General features: G+C 42.0%; 1 protein-coding gene across 5 annotated transcripts in view; it reads left to right on the forward strand.

Moving 5' to 3' along the window:
* Positions 1-15654, forward strand: part of LOC116991065 (myomegalin-like) — a 108391-nt gene that overhangs the window by 80170 nt on the left and 12567 nt on the right. For all 5 annotated transcript variants that reach the window (XM_033049401.1, XM_033049404.1, XM_033049405.1 and 2 more), the window contains 8 exons: positions 1612-1749; positions 3579-3811; positions 7215-7325; positions 7992-8291; positions 10953-11075; positions 13156-13272; positions 13960-14149; positions 14557-14669. In XM_033049401.1, coding sequence (XP_032905292.1) covers positions 1612-1749; positions 3579-3811; positions 7215-7325; positions 7992-8291; positions 10953-11075; positions 13156-13272; positions 13960-14149; positions 14557-14669 — 1325 coding nt within the window. The remainder of the gene's footprint in view (positions 1-1611; positions 1750-3578; positions 3812-7214; positions 7326-7991; positions 8292-10952; positions 11076-13155; positions 13273-13959; positions 14150-14556; positions 14670-15654) is intronic.

The following is a 15654-nucleotide window of genomic DNA, read 5'->3' on the forward strand; positions in this document are numbered from 1 at the left end:
TAAATTGGTAATTGCAACATGAGCAAATTTATCCATAATATTTGTTTACAGACACTCTGTATCCACTATCTTGAATCACATATGATAAGTGTTTCTTAACAGTCAACTTCCTTTGCTTGTTCATGTTTCTAAGATGAAGAAAATCTATTTGTAATAACGAAACTAGTTTGTATTATATAATATTTTTTAAACCTTGTGTTTCTACTTCAAATTAAACCTTTATAAGTCGTACTGTGAAATTGGACAAGCACTCATCCCATGTGTTAGTTTCAGGGAAAAGCAGTAGGTAAAAACCTTGCATAATTTTGGTGATGCCTTAAATACTTCATCAAAGGAGGCTAGCACGTATTGCCGTGAGTCTGCTTTTCATGGTAATGTTGAGTACTGATTAAATTACTAGACAATTATTCATGAGACTTGTCTTCGATGTTCACCATAAGAGCTGAAGGATTCGGATTCCTGTCATTGAAGTCGAAAATAAAATTCTAGTATCAGTAATGGTGAGCATGAGAGTTTTTTAAGCGCCCAGTACATGATATTTGGAAGAGTATATGCTGTCTTTACTCGGTCTGGACAATATGTGACTCCAGACACATGAATGAGGTTGATTGTCCCCTGAAGTGGCCTGGGAGATCACTCATTTGGTAGAAGTTTAGGTAGAACATTTTGATATGTCCATGTTTCAAGGAAGAAGACAATTCTGTTGAAATAACTAAACTAGTTTGACGGCATTATATAATATTTTAAAAAACCTACTTCAAATTAAACCTTTAGCAGTTGTACTGTGAAATTAGATTGGCATGCATTCTACATGTTAATTTCATCAGCCTGCAGCAAATAACGTTTCAATCACTTCATTTATTGCTAATGAAAGAAAGGAGTACGGATAATGCAAATGTTTTTATGTTGCGTACGTTTAGTTGACCTCTGTCGTTGTGTAGATTAGTGGTTAAATTAAACCGTGAGAAAAAAGGATGACTAATTATTTTCAGTGAAATGTAGGTAGTTTTTAAAAGCGATGTTCATGTTGGTGGTTGCTGCCATTCCAGCATGTGTAATTAACTGGAATAGCCAGCTAAAACCAAGAGCTGCATTCTAATCCTAATGCATTTATTAATCCCGTGCCACTGTTCTTAAGATACCACTGATCTGCTCCTGCACAGTGACTATCCTCAAAGCAATAGACATTTGTTATTCCCCATTCATTGGTGCACTGAGGAATATATGAAGAAAAGGCAAATAGTCTGTGATTTGTAGATAAGTGGTTCATTAATTTTGACTACAAGGATACGGACATTGGATGATGTACAGAGAAGCAGCCTAATGTGTTTGGCTAATCTTTTGAAAATTACTGCCGCGACTAGTACTATTCTATCAAAACTTCAATTTTTTACTCTTTAAAATCAATCTAAAAATGAACTGCTTTATTATGTGAGGGATGATATTTCTCGGTGCCCAGTCTCGGTGCCCAGTCTCTTCCACACCATGTCTTCATGTGTGCATTGGGTGCTCCTAGAATAAGTTCTTAAGTGTGTACTTAATGCAAATGAGCATGCTGTCCAAACTTAGTCCATTGTACCGAAAGTCTCTCTTCTCCTTTTCTCTGGTCAGCCCTCGCAACCTGCAGTGTGAGATTCTCTATCTACGAAAGCAGCTGGAAAGTGAGCGCAAGCACCTGCACAAGCGGCTGAGTGAGCTTCTGCGTGAGAACCAGGCTTTGTCACAGGCAACAAAAGAGCAGCTCGCACAGTAAGTTTCAACTCTTTCATGTTGGCATGGGGACATTCAGTGTTTTATTAAGTCAATTCATTAGGCACCAATATATTTACTGCTGAATATTCTTAGTGGGGATTTAAGTGTATGACGACTGGAGATTCATAAACTAATTCATAACTGGTACAAGCATTGCTGATGCAATACAGAGATAGTGGCGCACCTGATAGAGCTGCTGCCTCAGTGCCAGAGACCCGGGTTCAATCCTGAGCCTGGGTGCTATCTGTGTGGACTTTGCACGTTCTCCTGTGACCACGTGGGTTTCCTTTGGGTGCTCTGGTTTCCTTCGACATGCTAATGACGTGCAGGTTTGTCGGTTAATTGGCTTCTGTTAATTGCTCCTAACGTGTAGGGATTTGACTGAATGTCCTGTTTCCATGCTGTGTCTTTTAATCAATCGAGTAAAACGCAAACTGCTGGGGTAACTTAACAGATCAGGCCAGATCTATGGAGGGAACGGGCAGTTGACATTTCAGGTCGGGACCTTTCTTTGGTCTTTAGTCCCAATCTGAAACATCCTTCTACAATCCTTCTATGGATACTACCTGACCTACTGAGTTACTCCAGCATTTTGTGTTTTACTCAAGATACCAACATCTGCAGTTCCGATATCTCATAAATTGATTATATAAATTAGCCCTCAAAACTAGTGGAGACATAATGAACTGCAGGGTAAACTATTGGTGAAGTTGATCAAAAGAGTTGAAAGGTATAATCTAATTTTTGTGACTTTTAAACTCATTGACACTGGCAATTGGGAGATGGATCCAATTTGCCATGGGATATTTATTTCACAGTGGACTGTTTTACCAAGGTTTAAGTTGGCCTTTATAACAAGAAGAGTCGAGTATAGGAGCAAAGAGGTCCTTCTGCAGTTGTATAGAGCCCTAGTGAGACCACACCTGGAATATTGTATGCAGCTTTGGTACCCTAATTTGAGGAAGGACATTCTTGCTGTTGAGGGAGTGCAGCGTAGGTTTACAAGGGATGGCGGGACTGTCATATGCTGAGAGAATGGAGCGGCTGGGCTTGTACACTCTGGAGATTAGAAGGATGAGAGGGATCTCTTTGAAACATATAACATTGTTGAGGGTTTGGACACGCTAGAGGCAGGAAACATGTTCCCGATGTTGGGGGAGTCCAGAACCAGGGTCCGCAGTTTAAGAATAAGGGGTAAGCCATTTAGAACGGAGACGAGGAAACACATCTCACAGTGAGTTGTGAGTGTGGAATTCTCTGCCTCAGAGGGTGGTGGAGACCAGTTCTCTGGATACTTTCAAGAGAGAGCTAGATAGGGCTCTTAAAGATAGTGGAGTCAGGGGATATGGGGAGGTCAGAAATGGGGTACTGATTGGGGATGATCAGCCATGATTACATTGAATTAGCGGTGCTGGCTCGAAGGGCCGAATGGCCTACTCCTGCACCTATTGTCTATAAGTAGAACATACCATTTTGCCTGTAAACACTGTGGGAGACACTGACCAGACAATGGGTGAGAAGTAAACAAATGATACCGTTTGAAATGTGAAGGTTAAGACCAAGTGTAGACTTTTTATGTACAAAGGAATTCTACTGCTTCCCAGTGCAGTGTTACTTTGAAAGTGAACGTGATCATGATGAGATGAATGTCCTTTTGTAGCATTTGGTAATAGTCAGCTGGGGATTTCAGAGTTGGGGATTGCTACAGTCCTGTAAATTGCTATTATCCAACACTTTTATTATGATTTGTGATAAAGGGAAACATTTATATAATAAATTACACCAATAAAAGTATACCAAACATTAAACTACTTTTCCTTCTGCAGATTTGCAAAGGAAGTGCAGGAAAAGAATAAAACAATATATTACCTGCAGCAACAGTTGCATGTGCCACCCATCAGACAAGTCTCTTCAGACTCTGAAATATTGGACGGAATCTCCATTAGTTCACATGAAAGTTGCTCAACAACATCTAAGCCATCAATTGGTAAAACCTCAAGTAAGAACCGTGGCAGTAGAGAGCGGAGCTATCAAAGGAAACTGAAACATGAATCCTCGGGTAAGTTGGTTCTTGCTGAGAAGAATAATATTGTTGTGAATTAGCTATTGGCTAATATTTTGGGTGAAATTTCAGTAGGTCTCTTAAACATTTCTAGTAGCTTCGTGGTCTTGGAACATCCTAAAGCATGATCAATAAAACTAGCCTCTGCAGTGTGGTCACTGTGATTTAGGAAATATGGCCCTCAGTATACAGCAATCTGTCACACAACATGATTGATCACTTAGAGTTGGAGATGTATAGAACCATCCATGCTGATCAGTTAACACCCATTCACACTAATCTCATCTCCCAATGTTTGGCCCATACCTTTCAATGTGATTCGTGCACTCAGCTGAATGTTGTCAGCGACCCATGTTCCACCACTCTCTGGCTCGGCAATTCAGGAACTCGCCACTCTATGGGTGAAGAAAGCCTCTCTTGGTTCCCCTGAATCTCCTCCCTCTTACAGTAAACCTATATCCTTCTGTTTTGTTAACCTCAGATGTGGGAAAGTTTCCTGTAATCTACCCTGTCTATACTCTCATTGGTTTATAAACCACTTTAGACTTTTACTTTAGACTTTAGAGATACAGCGCGGAAACAGGCCCTTCGGCCTGTCGAGCCCGTGCTGGCCAGCGGTCACCCCGTGCACTAACACTATCCTACACACGAGCAACAACATGATTTTACTGAAGCCAATTCACATACAAACCTGTACATCCACAAACACAACTGCCCTGGCACACCCATTGTTACTGCCTGCTCCTGTCCCATGGAAATGATTTCCACGTACCCCGACTCCATTCTAACCCCCCCTGGTCCAATCTCTCCTACCTATGTCGAAGATACCTCGCATGCCTTTCGTCTCTTTAATGACCTGCTTTCCGAGCCCCCACTCCCTCATCTTTACTATGGATGTTCAGTCACTACACCTCCATCCCCCACCAGGAAGGCCTTAAAGCCCTCCATTTCTTCCTCGACTGCAGAACAATCCAAGTTCCTTCTACCAACACTCTACTCTGCGGAGCTGGTCCTCACCCTCAACTACTCCTTTGTCTCCTCCCACTTCCTCCAAGTCCAAGGTGTAGCTATGGGCACCCACATGGGCCCCAGCTACACCTTCCGCTTTGTTGGGTACGTTGAACAATCCCTGTTGCAGGCGTACACTGGCCCTATCTCCGAACTCTATCTCCATTACATTGATGACTGCATCGGTGCTATCGCCTGCACCCATGCAGAACTCATGGACTTCATCAACTTCACCACCAATTCTCATTCTGCACTTAAATTTACTTGGACCATCTCCAACAACTCCCTCCCTTTTCTTGATCTCACAATCACAAGAAATAGACTATTGACTGACGTCTATTACAAACGCACTGACTCCCACAACCATCTCGACTACACTTCTTCGCACCTTGCTTCCTGCAAAAACTCTATCCCCCTACTCCCAATTCCTCCGTCTACGCTGCATATGCACCCAAGATGACATGTTCCATACTAGAACATCCGAGATATCCTCATTCTTCATTCTTCATTCCCCTCTCCCATCATAGATGAGGTCCTCACTCGTGTGTCCTCGGTTCCATGCAACTCCACCCTTGCTCCCCCTCCCCCTAGTCGCAACAGAGACAGTCCACATAGTCCTTACCTCCCATCCCATCAGCCGTCGCATACAACACCTAATCCTCAGAAATTTCCGCCACCTTCAAGGGGATCCCACCACTAGCCACATTTTCCCATCTCCACCCCTTTCCACCTTCTGCAGAGACCGTTACCTCCGTAACTCCCTGGTTAACGCATCCCTTCCCACCCAAACCACCCCCTCCCCAGGTACTTCCCCAGCAACCTCAGAAGATGCAACACCTGTCGCTATACTCGACTGTCCAGGGACCCCGACAGTTCTTTCCGGTTAGGCGGAGGTTCACTTGCACCTCCTCCAATCTCATCTACTGTATCCGTTGGTCAAGATGTGGATTCTTATACATCGGTGAGATCAAACGCAGACTGGGCGATCGTTTCGCACAACACCTTTGCTCAATCTGCATGAACGAACCTGATCACCTGAAGAAGGGTCTCAACCCGAAACGTCACCCATTCCTTCACTCCAGAGATGCTGTCTGTCCCGCTGAGTTACTCCAGCTTTTGGGGCACTGTGTGTTCTAGTTTCTTACTGAAGCAAAACTGAATATTCAGAAATAAATATTGTAAACTGTCTTCATTTAACTGCAGTACAAAAATTCTATGAGAAGAACAATGCGATTAGAATATCCGGTGCTTGGGCATTTTGTTTTGGTTTGTGAAGATGATAAATGCACAAGAGCAGAGTTTATAAAAACCTAGCAGTAGATGTACACATCCATTTTTTTTAAAACTTGAGGAATAGCTCTCAGTGGAACTTAGCAAGTGTTTTCTTTTCCATCATGGTTCGAGTCTACATAATTTATTGTCATTTAATCTCGTAAAGCGATCGTGTTCAAATGGGAACAAAAGACAATGATTGTAATTCTTTAAGAAAGACATGAGTGCCTCTGATGGACCAGTGCTTATGGATGTGCCACTTGTTTTGTGTCACCAAGTAAAATGCAAGTGTCAACTTTTTTGAAACTAAATTATTTCCTATAACTTAAATAGAGCAAATTCTTTTGAACTAAATTGGTTCTAGTTTCAACGGGCAAAGTTAGCCACGTAGTTATGGAATGGAATGATTTATAGAGAAATAAAACGTTAGAATTGTGCGTTGTGATGTGTGGGGGAGGTGGAGAAGCACTAAGCGGCAACCGATCAGGAACGTTCTCCAACAGCTCTGACCTTTTTGCTATTACTGAATAGTTCTGTTGTTCTAAATAGTATATTAATAATTATGTCTTTGCATGCAAAACACACCATACTTTTCAATGTGATGTTTTGTAAAAAGCCAGTTGTCGGATGCAAATATTGTTTTAGTCGTAAATGTGCATTACTGGGAGCCTTGTATACTGAAGTTGACCCGTTTTAATGTAGACAAAGTGACATTCTTAATTATTTTTTCTCCAGTGGCTGTCTTTGATCTCAAAGAATTCTGAATGGAACCATAATCTTTTGTGAAAGTGTCTTTTAATTCTTAAACTGACACTTCAAAATGATTTTGGTATATTATTCGATTCAGCCCGCAAGGTTGTCATATGAGCATTCAATTCATTACCGCACTTATTACAGTGACTGTTGGAGCAAGTTAAGCTGGCCTAGTATTTAATATGAGTGTGCGGTTACACTTAAGCATTACTACCAGTTATTTTATCTATGTTTGTTTGAGTTCCAGTCACTGGACCCAGTGTACGTGCATATTTGAACCAGTATATTTTAAATATGTTATTGAATGTTATAAGACCAGAAAACCTTTTTTAAACGAACTTCATTACAAGTTACTCATTTTCTCTAGGTCGTCCCCCAGCAACTAATTCAGGCACAAGCTTGCAGGGTGATCAACACAATAAAGAGAGACAGAGGTCTGGACTTGCTGTTTCTTCATGTGGAAAGACACAACCTCGTGGTTAGTAAATATTTAAATACCCTGCAGATATTTTAGAGCGGCAAAGTGGTAGAGTTGCTGGCTTACAGCACCAGAGACCTGGATTCAATCCTGACTTTGGGTGCTGTCTGTACGAAGTTTTGACTTTCTCCCTATGACTAACGTGGGTTTTTGCTGCATGCTCTGGTTTCCTCCCACATCCCAAAGACGTACAGCTTTGTAAGTTCATTGGCTTCTGTAAATTGTCCCTAATGTATAGGATACAACTAGTGTGCAGGTAATCGCTGGTGGACATGGTCTTGGTGGGCCGAAGGGCCTCTTTCCATGCTGTACTCTAAAAAAAAAAATATGAACTAATATTCTTAATAATAAAGTTTTAATGTTTAAAATATTTTAACATTGACTAAGCTGTCCTTTTCAATTAAAAAAAAATTGTAATATAGACTTCAGATGACCTTTCCATTCTGGTAAAGTTCTTGTAAAACTGAGCTATTTGGAAAGCTGAATGTTTAGTTTCTGATCGTTTTACAAGCACTCGTGCAACCATTTGCTGTTAGATACCTGGACTGTCGGTGTCAGTGCATGCTATGATTTTTTTGTTTGCTTTAATACATTTGAAAATTCTCAGTCCCCTCAGATGAATTTAAGCCAACTGTGATCCTTTTTTTTTCAATTTTTCCTCACCAGTGGATGATGTAGATGGAACCTCTGTGTTACCCACCTGTGACTGGCCAGTTGGCTATACTGATGCTCAAACATTATATGAGCTCGAGAGAGAGAATTCTGCACTGCGAGAACAGCTGATGAACAAGGAAGACTTAAACGAGACTCTGCACACAGAACTCGACTTGCATCGCTCCATTTTGACGCAGAAGCAACAGAATGCAGATGACCATGCTGCCTTTTCCCCTCGTCATTCAACAGCAGACAAGCAAGCTGTAATTTCCACCGAGCGAAAACATGATCCTGGACTGCACAATGCAGAAGGTAATTTAAAAAAAAAATTATTTGCAACTATTCGTCATTATTTAGGACAGGGTGACTGAAAAGACTTGACAGAACTGATAGTTTCAAAAGATTCTTGGAGTAAAAGGTTGAGGGAGCTAGTTAAAAATCAGAGCAAGACTAAAGTCTTTGCCATCAGCAAAGCATGTGTTCAAAGGTCGGAATCCAAATAATAGTGTTCAGACAAGGGCTGTTAAATCAAGCAAGGACTTTAAATCTTACACACTGAACAATGGTGAGCCTTTGCAGATCAAGGAGGTTGGGGCGATAGTCAAGCAGAAATTAATGGAGACTGAAAAAAGGATTCTGGACAAGTTAGAGCAACATTTTGTAATTTTATGATGAATGGTTGAGGTGGTTACATGCCAGTACGTTTGGTGTGAAAAGCAGAATATGATGTTATGAGCGCTCAAATGAGTGGCAGATAAACTGCATGTAAATATGTCCATGTTGTATTCTCTGCCTCCGATACTCAAATTATTCTCCAATAAAATATTTAAATAGAGTACAAGTACATCAAGTGTGAGAAAATGTTACTCTCAACTACCAGATCATGCCACAATATTAATTAATTTGTAGTTGCTCATTAACTTGCAGAAAGAGGGGTTTACAAATATAATTAAGCATTTCTGTAAATTACATTGAGTGATTATTGAAGGAAGCCAAGGGTTTCAGAGCTGCGAATCTTTGGGTTTTAGATAAAAATTAATCCTCCAGTTATGGCTTATCCTTAAATAGAAACTAGCAAAAGCTTAGACTTAAATGTGTGCATGTATACACTAAAAACATTGTTATTTAACTTACCCACCTGCGACTCGACCTTCAAGGAACCATGCACCTGTACTCCTAGATCCCTCTGCTCTTCAACACTACCTAGAGGCCTACCATTTACTGTGCAGGTCCTGTCCTTGTTCATCATACCAAAATGCAACACCTCACACTTCTCTCTCTTAAATCCCATCAGCCATTCCTCCGCCCACCTGGCCAATCGATCCAGGTCCTACTGCAATCTTTCACATCCATCTTCACTATCTGCAAAACCACTCACTATTGTATCATCAGCAAACTTGCTAATCTTGCCCTGTATGTTCTCATTCAAATCACTGATGTAGATGACAAACAGTAACAGGCACGGCAGCGAACCTTGAGGCACATCACTAGTCATAGGCATCCAGTCCGAGAAGCAACCTGCCACCATCACCCTCTGCTTCCTTTCATGGAGCCAATTTACTATCCATTCAGCTATCTCTCCGTGGATCCCATGCGATCTAACCTTCCAGAGCAGCCGACCATGTCAAATGCCTTACTGAAATCCATTTACATAACATCTCCAGCTCTGCCCTTATCGACCTTTTTTGATCCCATCGTCAAAAAAATTAATCAGATTTGTGAGACACGACCTCCCATGTACAAAACTATGCTGACTATCCCTAATCAGCCCCTGCTCATCCTATATAACCTATCCCTCAGAATACGCTCTAGTAACTTTCCAACTACAGATGTTAAGCTCACTGGCCTATAGTTCCCAGCATTTTCCCTGCAGCCCTTCTTGAAAAGAGGAACATTTGCTACCCTCCAGTCTTCCGGCACCTCTCCTGTATTTAAAGACAACTCGTATATTTCAACCAAGACTCCCGCAATTTCCTCTCTAGTTTCCTGCAATGTCTTTGGATATATCTGATCAGGCCCTGGAGATTTGTCTATCTTCATACACAACAGTACCTTCAGTACTTCTTCGACAATAACACTGACTGCTCTCAAGACACTTCCATTGACTACCCCAAGTTCCTCCGTCCTACTGTCTTTCTCCTCAGTAAATATAGAGGAGAAATATTCATTGAGGACCTTGCCCATCTCCTGTGGCTCCACACAGAGGTGGTCGCTTTGATTCCTGAGAGGTCCCACTTTTTCCCCTTGTGTATTTATAACATCTTTTGGGATTGTCCTTAATGCTACCTATCAGAACTAAATAGTTTTAATTGGTTCTTGGAGCAAAGCTTTAGGGAGCTAGTATAGAGTATAGAAGTTGGGACGTTATGTTACAGTTGTATAACACGTTGGTGAGACTGCATTTAGAATATTGTGTTCAGTTCTGGCACCATGTTGTAGGAAAGATATTGTCCAGCTTGAAAGGGTTCAGAAAAGATTTACAAGGATGTTGTCAGAAGGAGAACATGTAAGCCCAAAACACACAGTCTGGATTGAATCTGGTTCCTTGGAGCTGTGAGACAGTGGCACAGTGGTAGAGTTACTACCATACAGTGCCAGAGACCTGGGTTTATTCCTGACTATGGATACTGTCTGCACAGCATGGAACTTCTTTCGGTGGATGCTCTGGTTTCCTCCCACATTCCAAGGACGTGCAGGTTTGTATGTTAATTGGCTTCTGTAAATTATCCCTAGTGCACAGGATAGAACTAGTGTACGGATGGTTGTTAGTCGATGGACCGAAGGGCCTGTTTCCACGCTGTATCCCTAAACTAAACTAAGCTGCTGCACTTACCTTGACCAGTTCCAACCATGCTGTGAAATGCATCATGACAGAGAGGATCTGCCCTCCTGGTGTCTGCTGAAGTATTGTAGTCTTCCCAATTGAATTTGGGGTGAAGTGTGAATAATGCTAATTCCCACCTTTATGCTTAGACTTAGCAGGCCACCTACATGAAATACGGAGCTTGAGGCAGCGTTTGGAAGAATCTATCAGAAATAATGACAGGTTAAGACAACAACTGGAATGCCGACTAGCTGCAGCTGAAAATGATTCAGGTAAGCACATCAACCATGGTCCCTATGTTATGATTGGACGTAGATGTGTTTTCATCGATCAAATAAACTTAATTCTTAAGCAGGTCAAAAATGTGTAGGAAAGAACTGCAGATGCTGGTTTATACCGAAGATAGACCCATGGGAAAATAGGTGCAGTAGGCCATTCGGCCCTTCGAGCCAGCACCACCATTCAATATGATCATGGTTGATCATCTCAAAAATCAGTACCCAGTTCCTGCTATTTCCCCATATCCCTTGATTCCATTAGCCCTAAGAGCTAAATCTAACTCTCTCTTGAAAACATCCAGTGAATTGGCTTCCACTGCCTTCTGTGGCAGAGAATTCCACAGATTCACAACTCTCTGGGTGAATTTATTTTCCTCATCTCAGTCCTAAATGGCCTACCACTTATTCTTAAACTGTGACCCATGGTTTCCCCCAACATGGGAAACATTTTTCCTGCATCTAGCCTGTCCAACCCTTTAAGGACACGCATATAAACTCCATGCTCAGTCCCATGCTCCTGATCGCAGCCCATCAGGTATGGCGGTGGGGAGAATCTCCCTGTCAGTTTGCTTCTAAGCCTAGCAAAGATGCCCATTCACGGGTCCAGGGTCCAGCCCGAATCGCTAGACCCTGAGAGATACAGCGTGGAAACGCTCCCTGGGGAACCCATCAATCTTGGGATCAGACAGCACCCTGGGGTGCCCCCCCCCCCCCCCCCCATGGAAAATCGTTTCTGCACTTCAGCAGATCTTTGGATACGGGCGGAAACCAGAGCAGTCGGGGGTAGAGAGGGCGGCTAACAACCTGGGTGTCACAAGTGAGGATGCAGTCTTGACAATTTGTCATTCGAGACCATTTAAGAAGTAATATTTGTGTTTTATTTTCATCTTAACCCAAAATAAGAGTAAGCATGAATGAAACTAAAAAAATATGTTTTATCTTTATTTGGGTGTCATTGACAAGGCTATCATTAATAGGAGAGACAGGAGACTGCAGATACTGGGATTTGGAATAAAACGCTATTGGGGGACTCGGCAGTGCATGAGGCAATTGTGGAGGCAATTGGATGATAAACATTTGGGTTTAGTTTAGAGATACAACGTGGAAACAGGTCCTTCAGCCCACCGAGTCCACACCGATCAGCGGTCCCTGCACATTAACACTATTCTACACTAAGGACATTTTTTAAAACATTTATACCAAGCCAATTAACTTGCGCCTTTGGAGTGTGGGAGGAAACCAAAGTTCTTAGAGAAATGAAGGTAGACAAAAATGCTGGAGAAATTCTGCGGGTCGAAAAGTTGCCTATTTCCTTCGCTCCATAGATGCTGCCTCACCCACTAAGTTTCTCCAGCATTTTTGTCTACCTTCGATTTTCAGCATCTGCAGTTCCTTCTTAAATGTTCTTCGAGAAAACCCAGGCAGGTCACAGGTAGAACATACAGATAAGCAACCATAGCCAGGATCTCTGGCGCTATAAGGTAGCAACTCTACTGCTGTGGCACTGTGCCTCCCTGGGTCTAGTCCTTGCATCAGGAATGAGAGTCTGGTGAGGCTATATCCAATATAATGACGTGAGGAGGAGTGTGTCAGGAGCTAGTAAGCAATGGATAGATCCAAATGAGGAAAGGTTGAGGTGTAATGGAGTCGGGTGGGAGAGGGATGGGTGGAGATAGCGACAGAGGCTGGGTGGTGATTAGTGGGGACAACAACCAGTGGCACAGTTGGCACTGCTGCTGCCTCACCGACCCAGATACTTGGGTTCCATCCTGACCTCGAATGCGGTTTGTGTGGACTTCACACATCCTCCCTGTGTACGTTTCCTCTGGGTGCTCCGGTTTCCTCCCACTTCCCAAAGATGTGTGGATTTGTAAATTAATTGGATGGGGCGCGCTCAAGTTTTTAACTGAATGACAGTGAGTAAGTGCTGATATATTGTCAGTTCAGGATGGTGTAAGGGTTGGAGAGAAACCTGCAGGTAGGCTCTTCCCACCCATAAATAATGGTTAAAATAGATTTAAGGCAGGTAGTTTGTAAAAGCAGTTCTAATAAAATGTTATTTTGCATCCTCCAGCATCCACAAATATTTTCATCCATGGTACTGAGGAGCACAGTCACATGACAGATGAGATTCACTACCTGAAGGAACAAAACAAAACTTTAAAGGTGCAGCTGGCAAGAAGCTCCAGAGGTGGGTCTGTGCAGGCATTAACTGGCAGGCAGGGTCCACCTGCAATTGTCAATGCTTTTATTCATACCTTGAATTATTTTTTTGGAATAGGAGAAAACCATTGTCCCTCATGCCTGCTTTCAGGAGATAATGGGCACTGCCAGATTATTCACTGCTCTCATCAGATACTTGAATGGACCTCATATGCCAGGGTTGAATTTCTGATCTTCCAGTGTACCCTTTTGGAGCCCTTGCACTTTTTAATCTGCACTTTTTCTGTGGATGTAACACTATATTCTGAACACTGCCTATTTTCTCTTTTGCACTAGATGTATTCATGTAAAATATAATTTGCCTCAACAACCTGCAAAACAAAGTTTTTCACTGTAGCTTGGAACACAAGACAATAACAAACCAATACGTGTCCTAACTAGTCTGATTAATTAAATTTAATGTGAAAGACTCATTGTTTCTTGTCACTTTATACCAGAGTGCCTGCCCACAGGGCAATGGAGGATCACCTGTGGAATATTAATTGAGGAGTCAGTGCTAAGTGTGATTTAATTTGAAAATTAAATTGTTGCCGATTAAAATGGAAGAGAAATGTGATATCTTTACAGTTTGTAATAATTGAACATTTTTAACTTTTCATAAAAATCAGTACGTTACATGGTCCAGAATCGCAGTACCTTTAAAATTATTTTACAGATAAACAGAGAGAGAATGAAAAACTAAAGGAATCGTTGTCAAAGAAGATGGCCAGCATTGAGCGCCTGCGTGGCGAGTGTGAGCGTATAATGAGAGAATGCACTCAACTGCAGGTCAAAGAGAGTAATGGTCATGAAGAAAGCAAACAGTTAAAAGATGAATTGCACCGCAGTCATGAAGAAATATGTAGGTAAGGGTCATTATATTCATCTTAAAAGGAAAGACTGGCACAGCGATAAATTTGTTGGTGGGGTTGGAAGAGGAGACTTCAAACGAATGAAAATGACCAGATTGCAGAGTAGAAACGTTCCCATCTTTGCTGGGTGGTTAATTAATATTTGTCTTGAGGACATGGTTATTTTGCAGAAAAAAACACAGTGCTGGAGTAACTCAACGGGTCAGGCCGTACCCCTGGAGAAGATGAATAGGTGACGTTTCTGATCGGGACTTTTTGTGTTACTCTCTCATCTGTCTGGCTAGATGCTTTAGGAATCTGACAGAGGTTGCAAGAACCAATTGTAAGAAGCTGAAAAGGAGTGTGTAATGCAAACAGTTGATTTCATTGTTTCAACTGTAAAACAACTGCTTCTGTTTCAGGCTGCAACAGGAGCTTAATTTGCAGCATCAACTCTTCACTGAGAACCAGGAGCTGCTGCAGTTGTTACGGGTGGAACTTCGAGTGTATGAGCAGTTGAAGGAAAACAAAACGGGTAATTGTAACGTGAATGCCTTATTTCCCCCATATCGCCAGTGCCATCACCCTGCAGCCCCTAATTTAAGGCGATGACGTTTTACTTTTCATGAAATTGAGAAGAAAAGCATAGTGATCATTGTTCAAGACTGACAACTGACTATACGTCACTCAGCCCATCAAATCTATTCCACCTGTCCACACCATCACCCCCCCTTTCTATACTTGTGCCTCTCCAATTGCCTTTTGAAACTGATATGTTGACTTTGACTCTTTTACTATAAGTGGATTCTTCAGATTTTTGTTTTGGCTAGATTATTAGTGACAAACTTTAGGTCTTTCTCATGTATAATTGAAATGTAACTAGTGGGAGATTGCCCTATTTATTAAATATAGAACATGATAACAGCATGTTTAGGCCAATCAACCCCTACAAGCTTTTTCATCATTCAATGCGATCACTGCTGATCCAATCTTGGCCTCAGCTCCTTTTACCTGCTTTCTTCCCACTCTCCTTGTTATTTAAATATCTGATAGTCTTTACCTTGAATCTATTAAATGACGCCGCCTCCGCTGCTCTCTGGGGTAGGGGATTCTCACAAATCTTTCACCCTCCAACAGATGAAATACCCCCTCCTCTCCATCTTACATGGCTGACCCCTAGGTTCTGTAAAATTCTGTTCAGCACTGTAAAGTTGATACTTAATTTGCTTTCCAATCTGGTCTCTAGTTTGTGTAGGAAGGAACTGCAGATAATGGTTTAAACCAAAGATAGACACAAAAGGCTGGAGTAACTCAGCAAGTCAGCCAGAATCTCTGGAGAAAAGGGATAGGTGACATGGTCATGAAGTCTGAAGAAGGGTCTCGACCCGAAAAGTCACCTATTCCTTTTCTCCAGGGATGCTGTCTGACCCGCTGAGTTACTCCAACTCTTTTGTCTATCTTCTAGTCTCTAATTTAATCCGAATACCCCAGGGTCAGAGCCTGTGAAACGAAATTGGGTT

Source organism: Amblyraja radiata, chromosome 32 (assembly GCF_010909765.2).
Source record: "Amblyraja radiata isolate CabotCenter1 chromosome 32, sAmbRad1.1.pri, whole genome shotgun sequence".
Classification (NCBI taxonomy): domain Eukaryota; kingdom Metazoa; phylum Chordata; class Chondrichthyes; order Rajiformes; family Rajidae; genus Amblyraja; species Amblyraja radiata.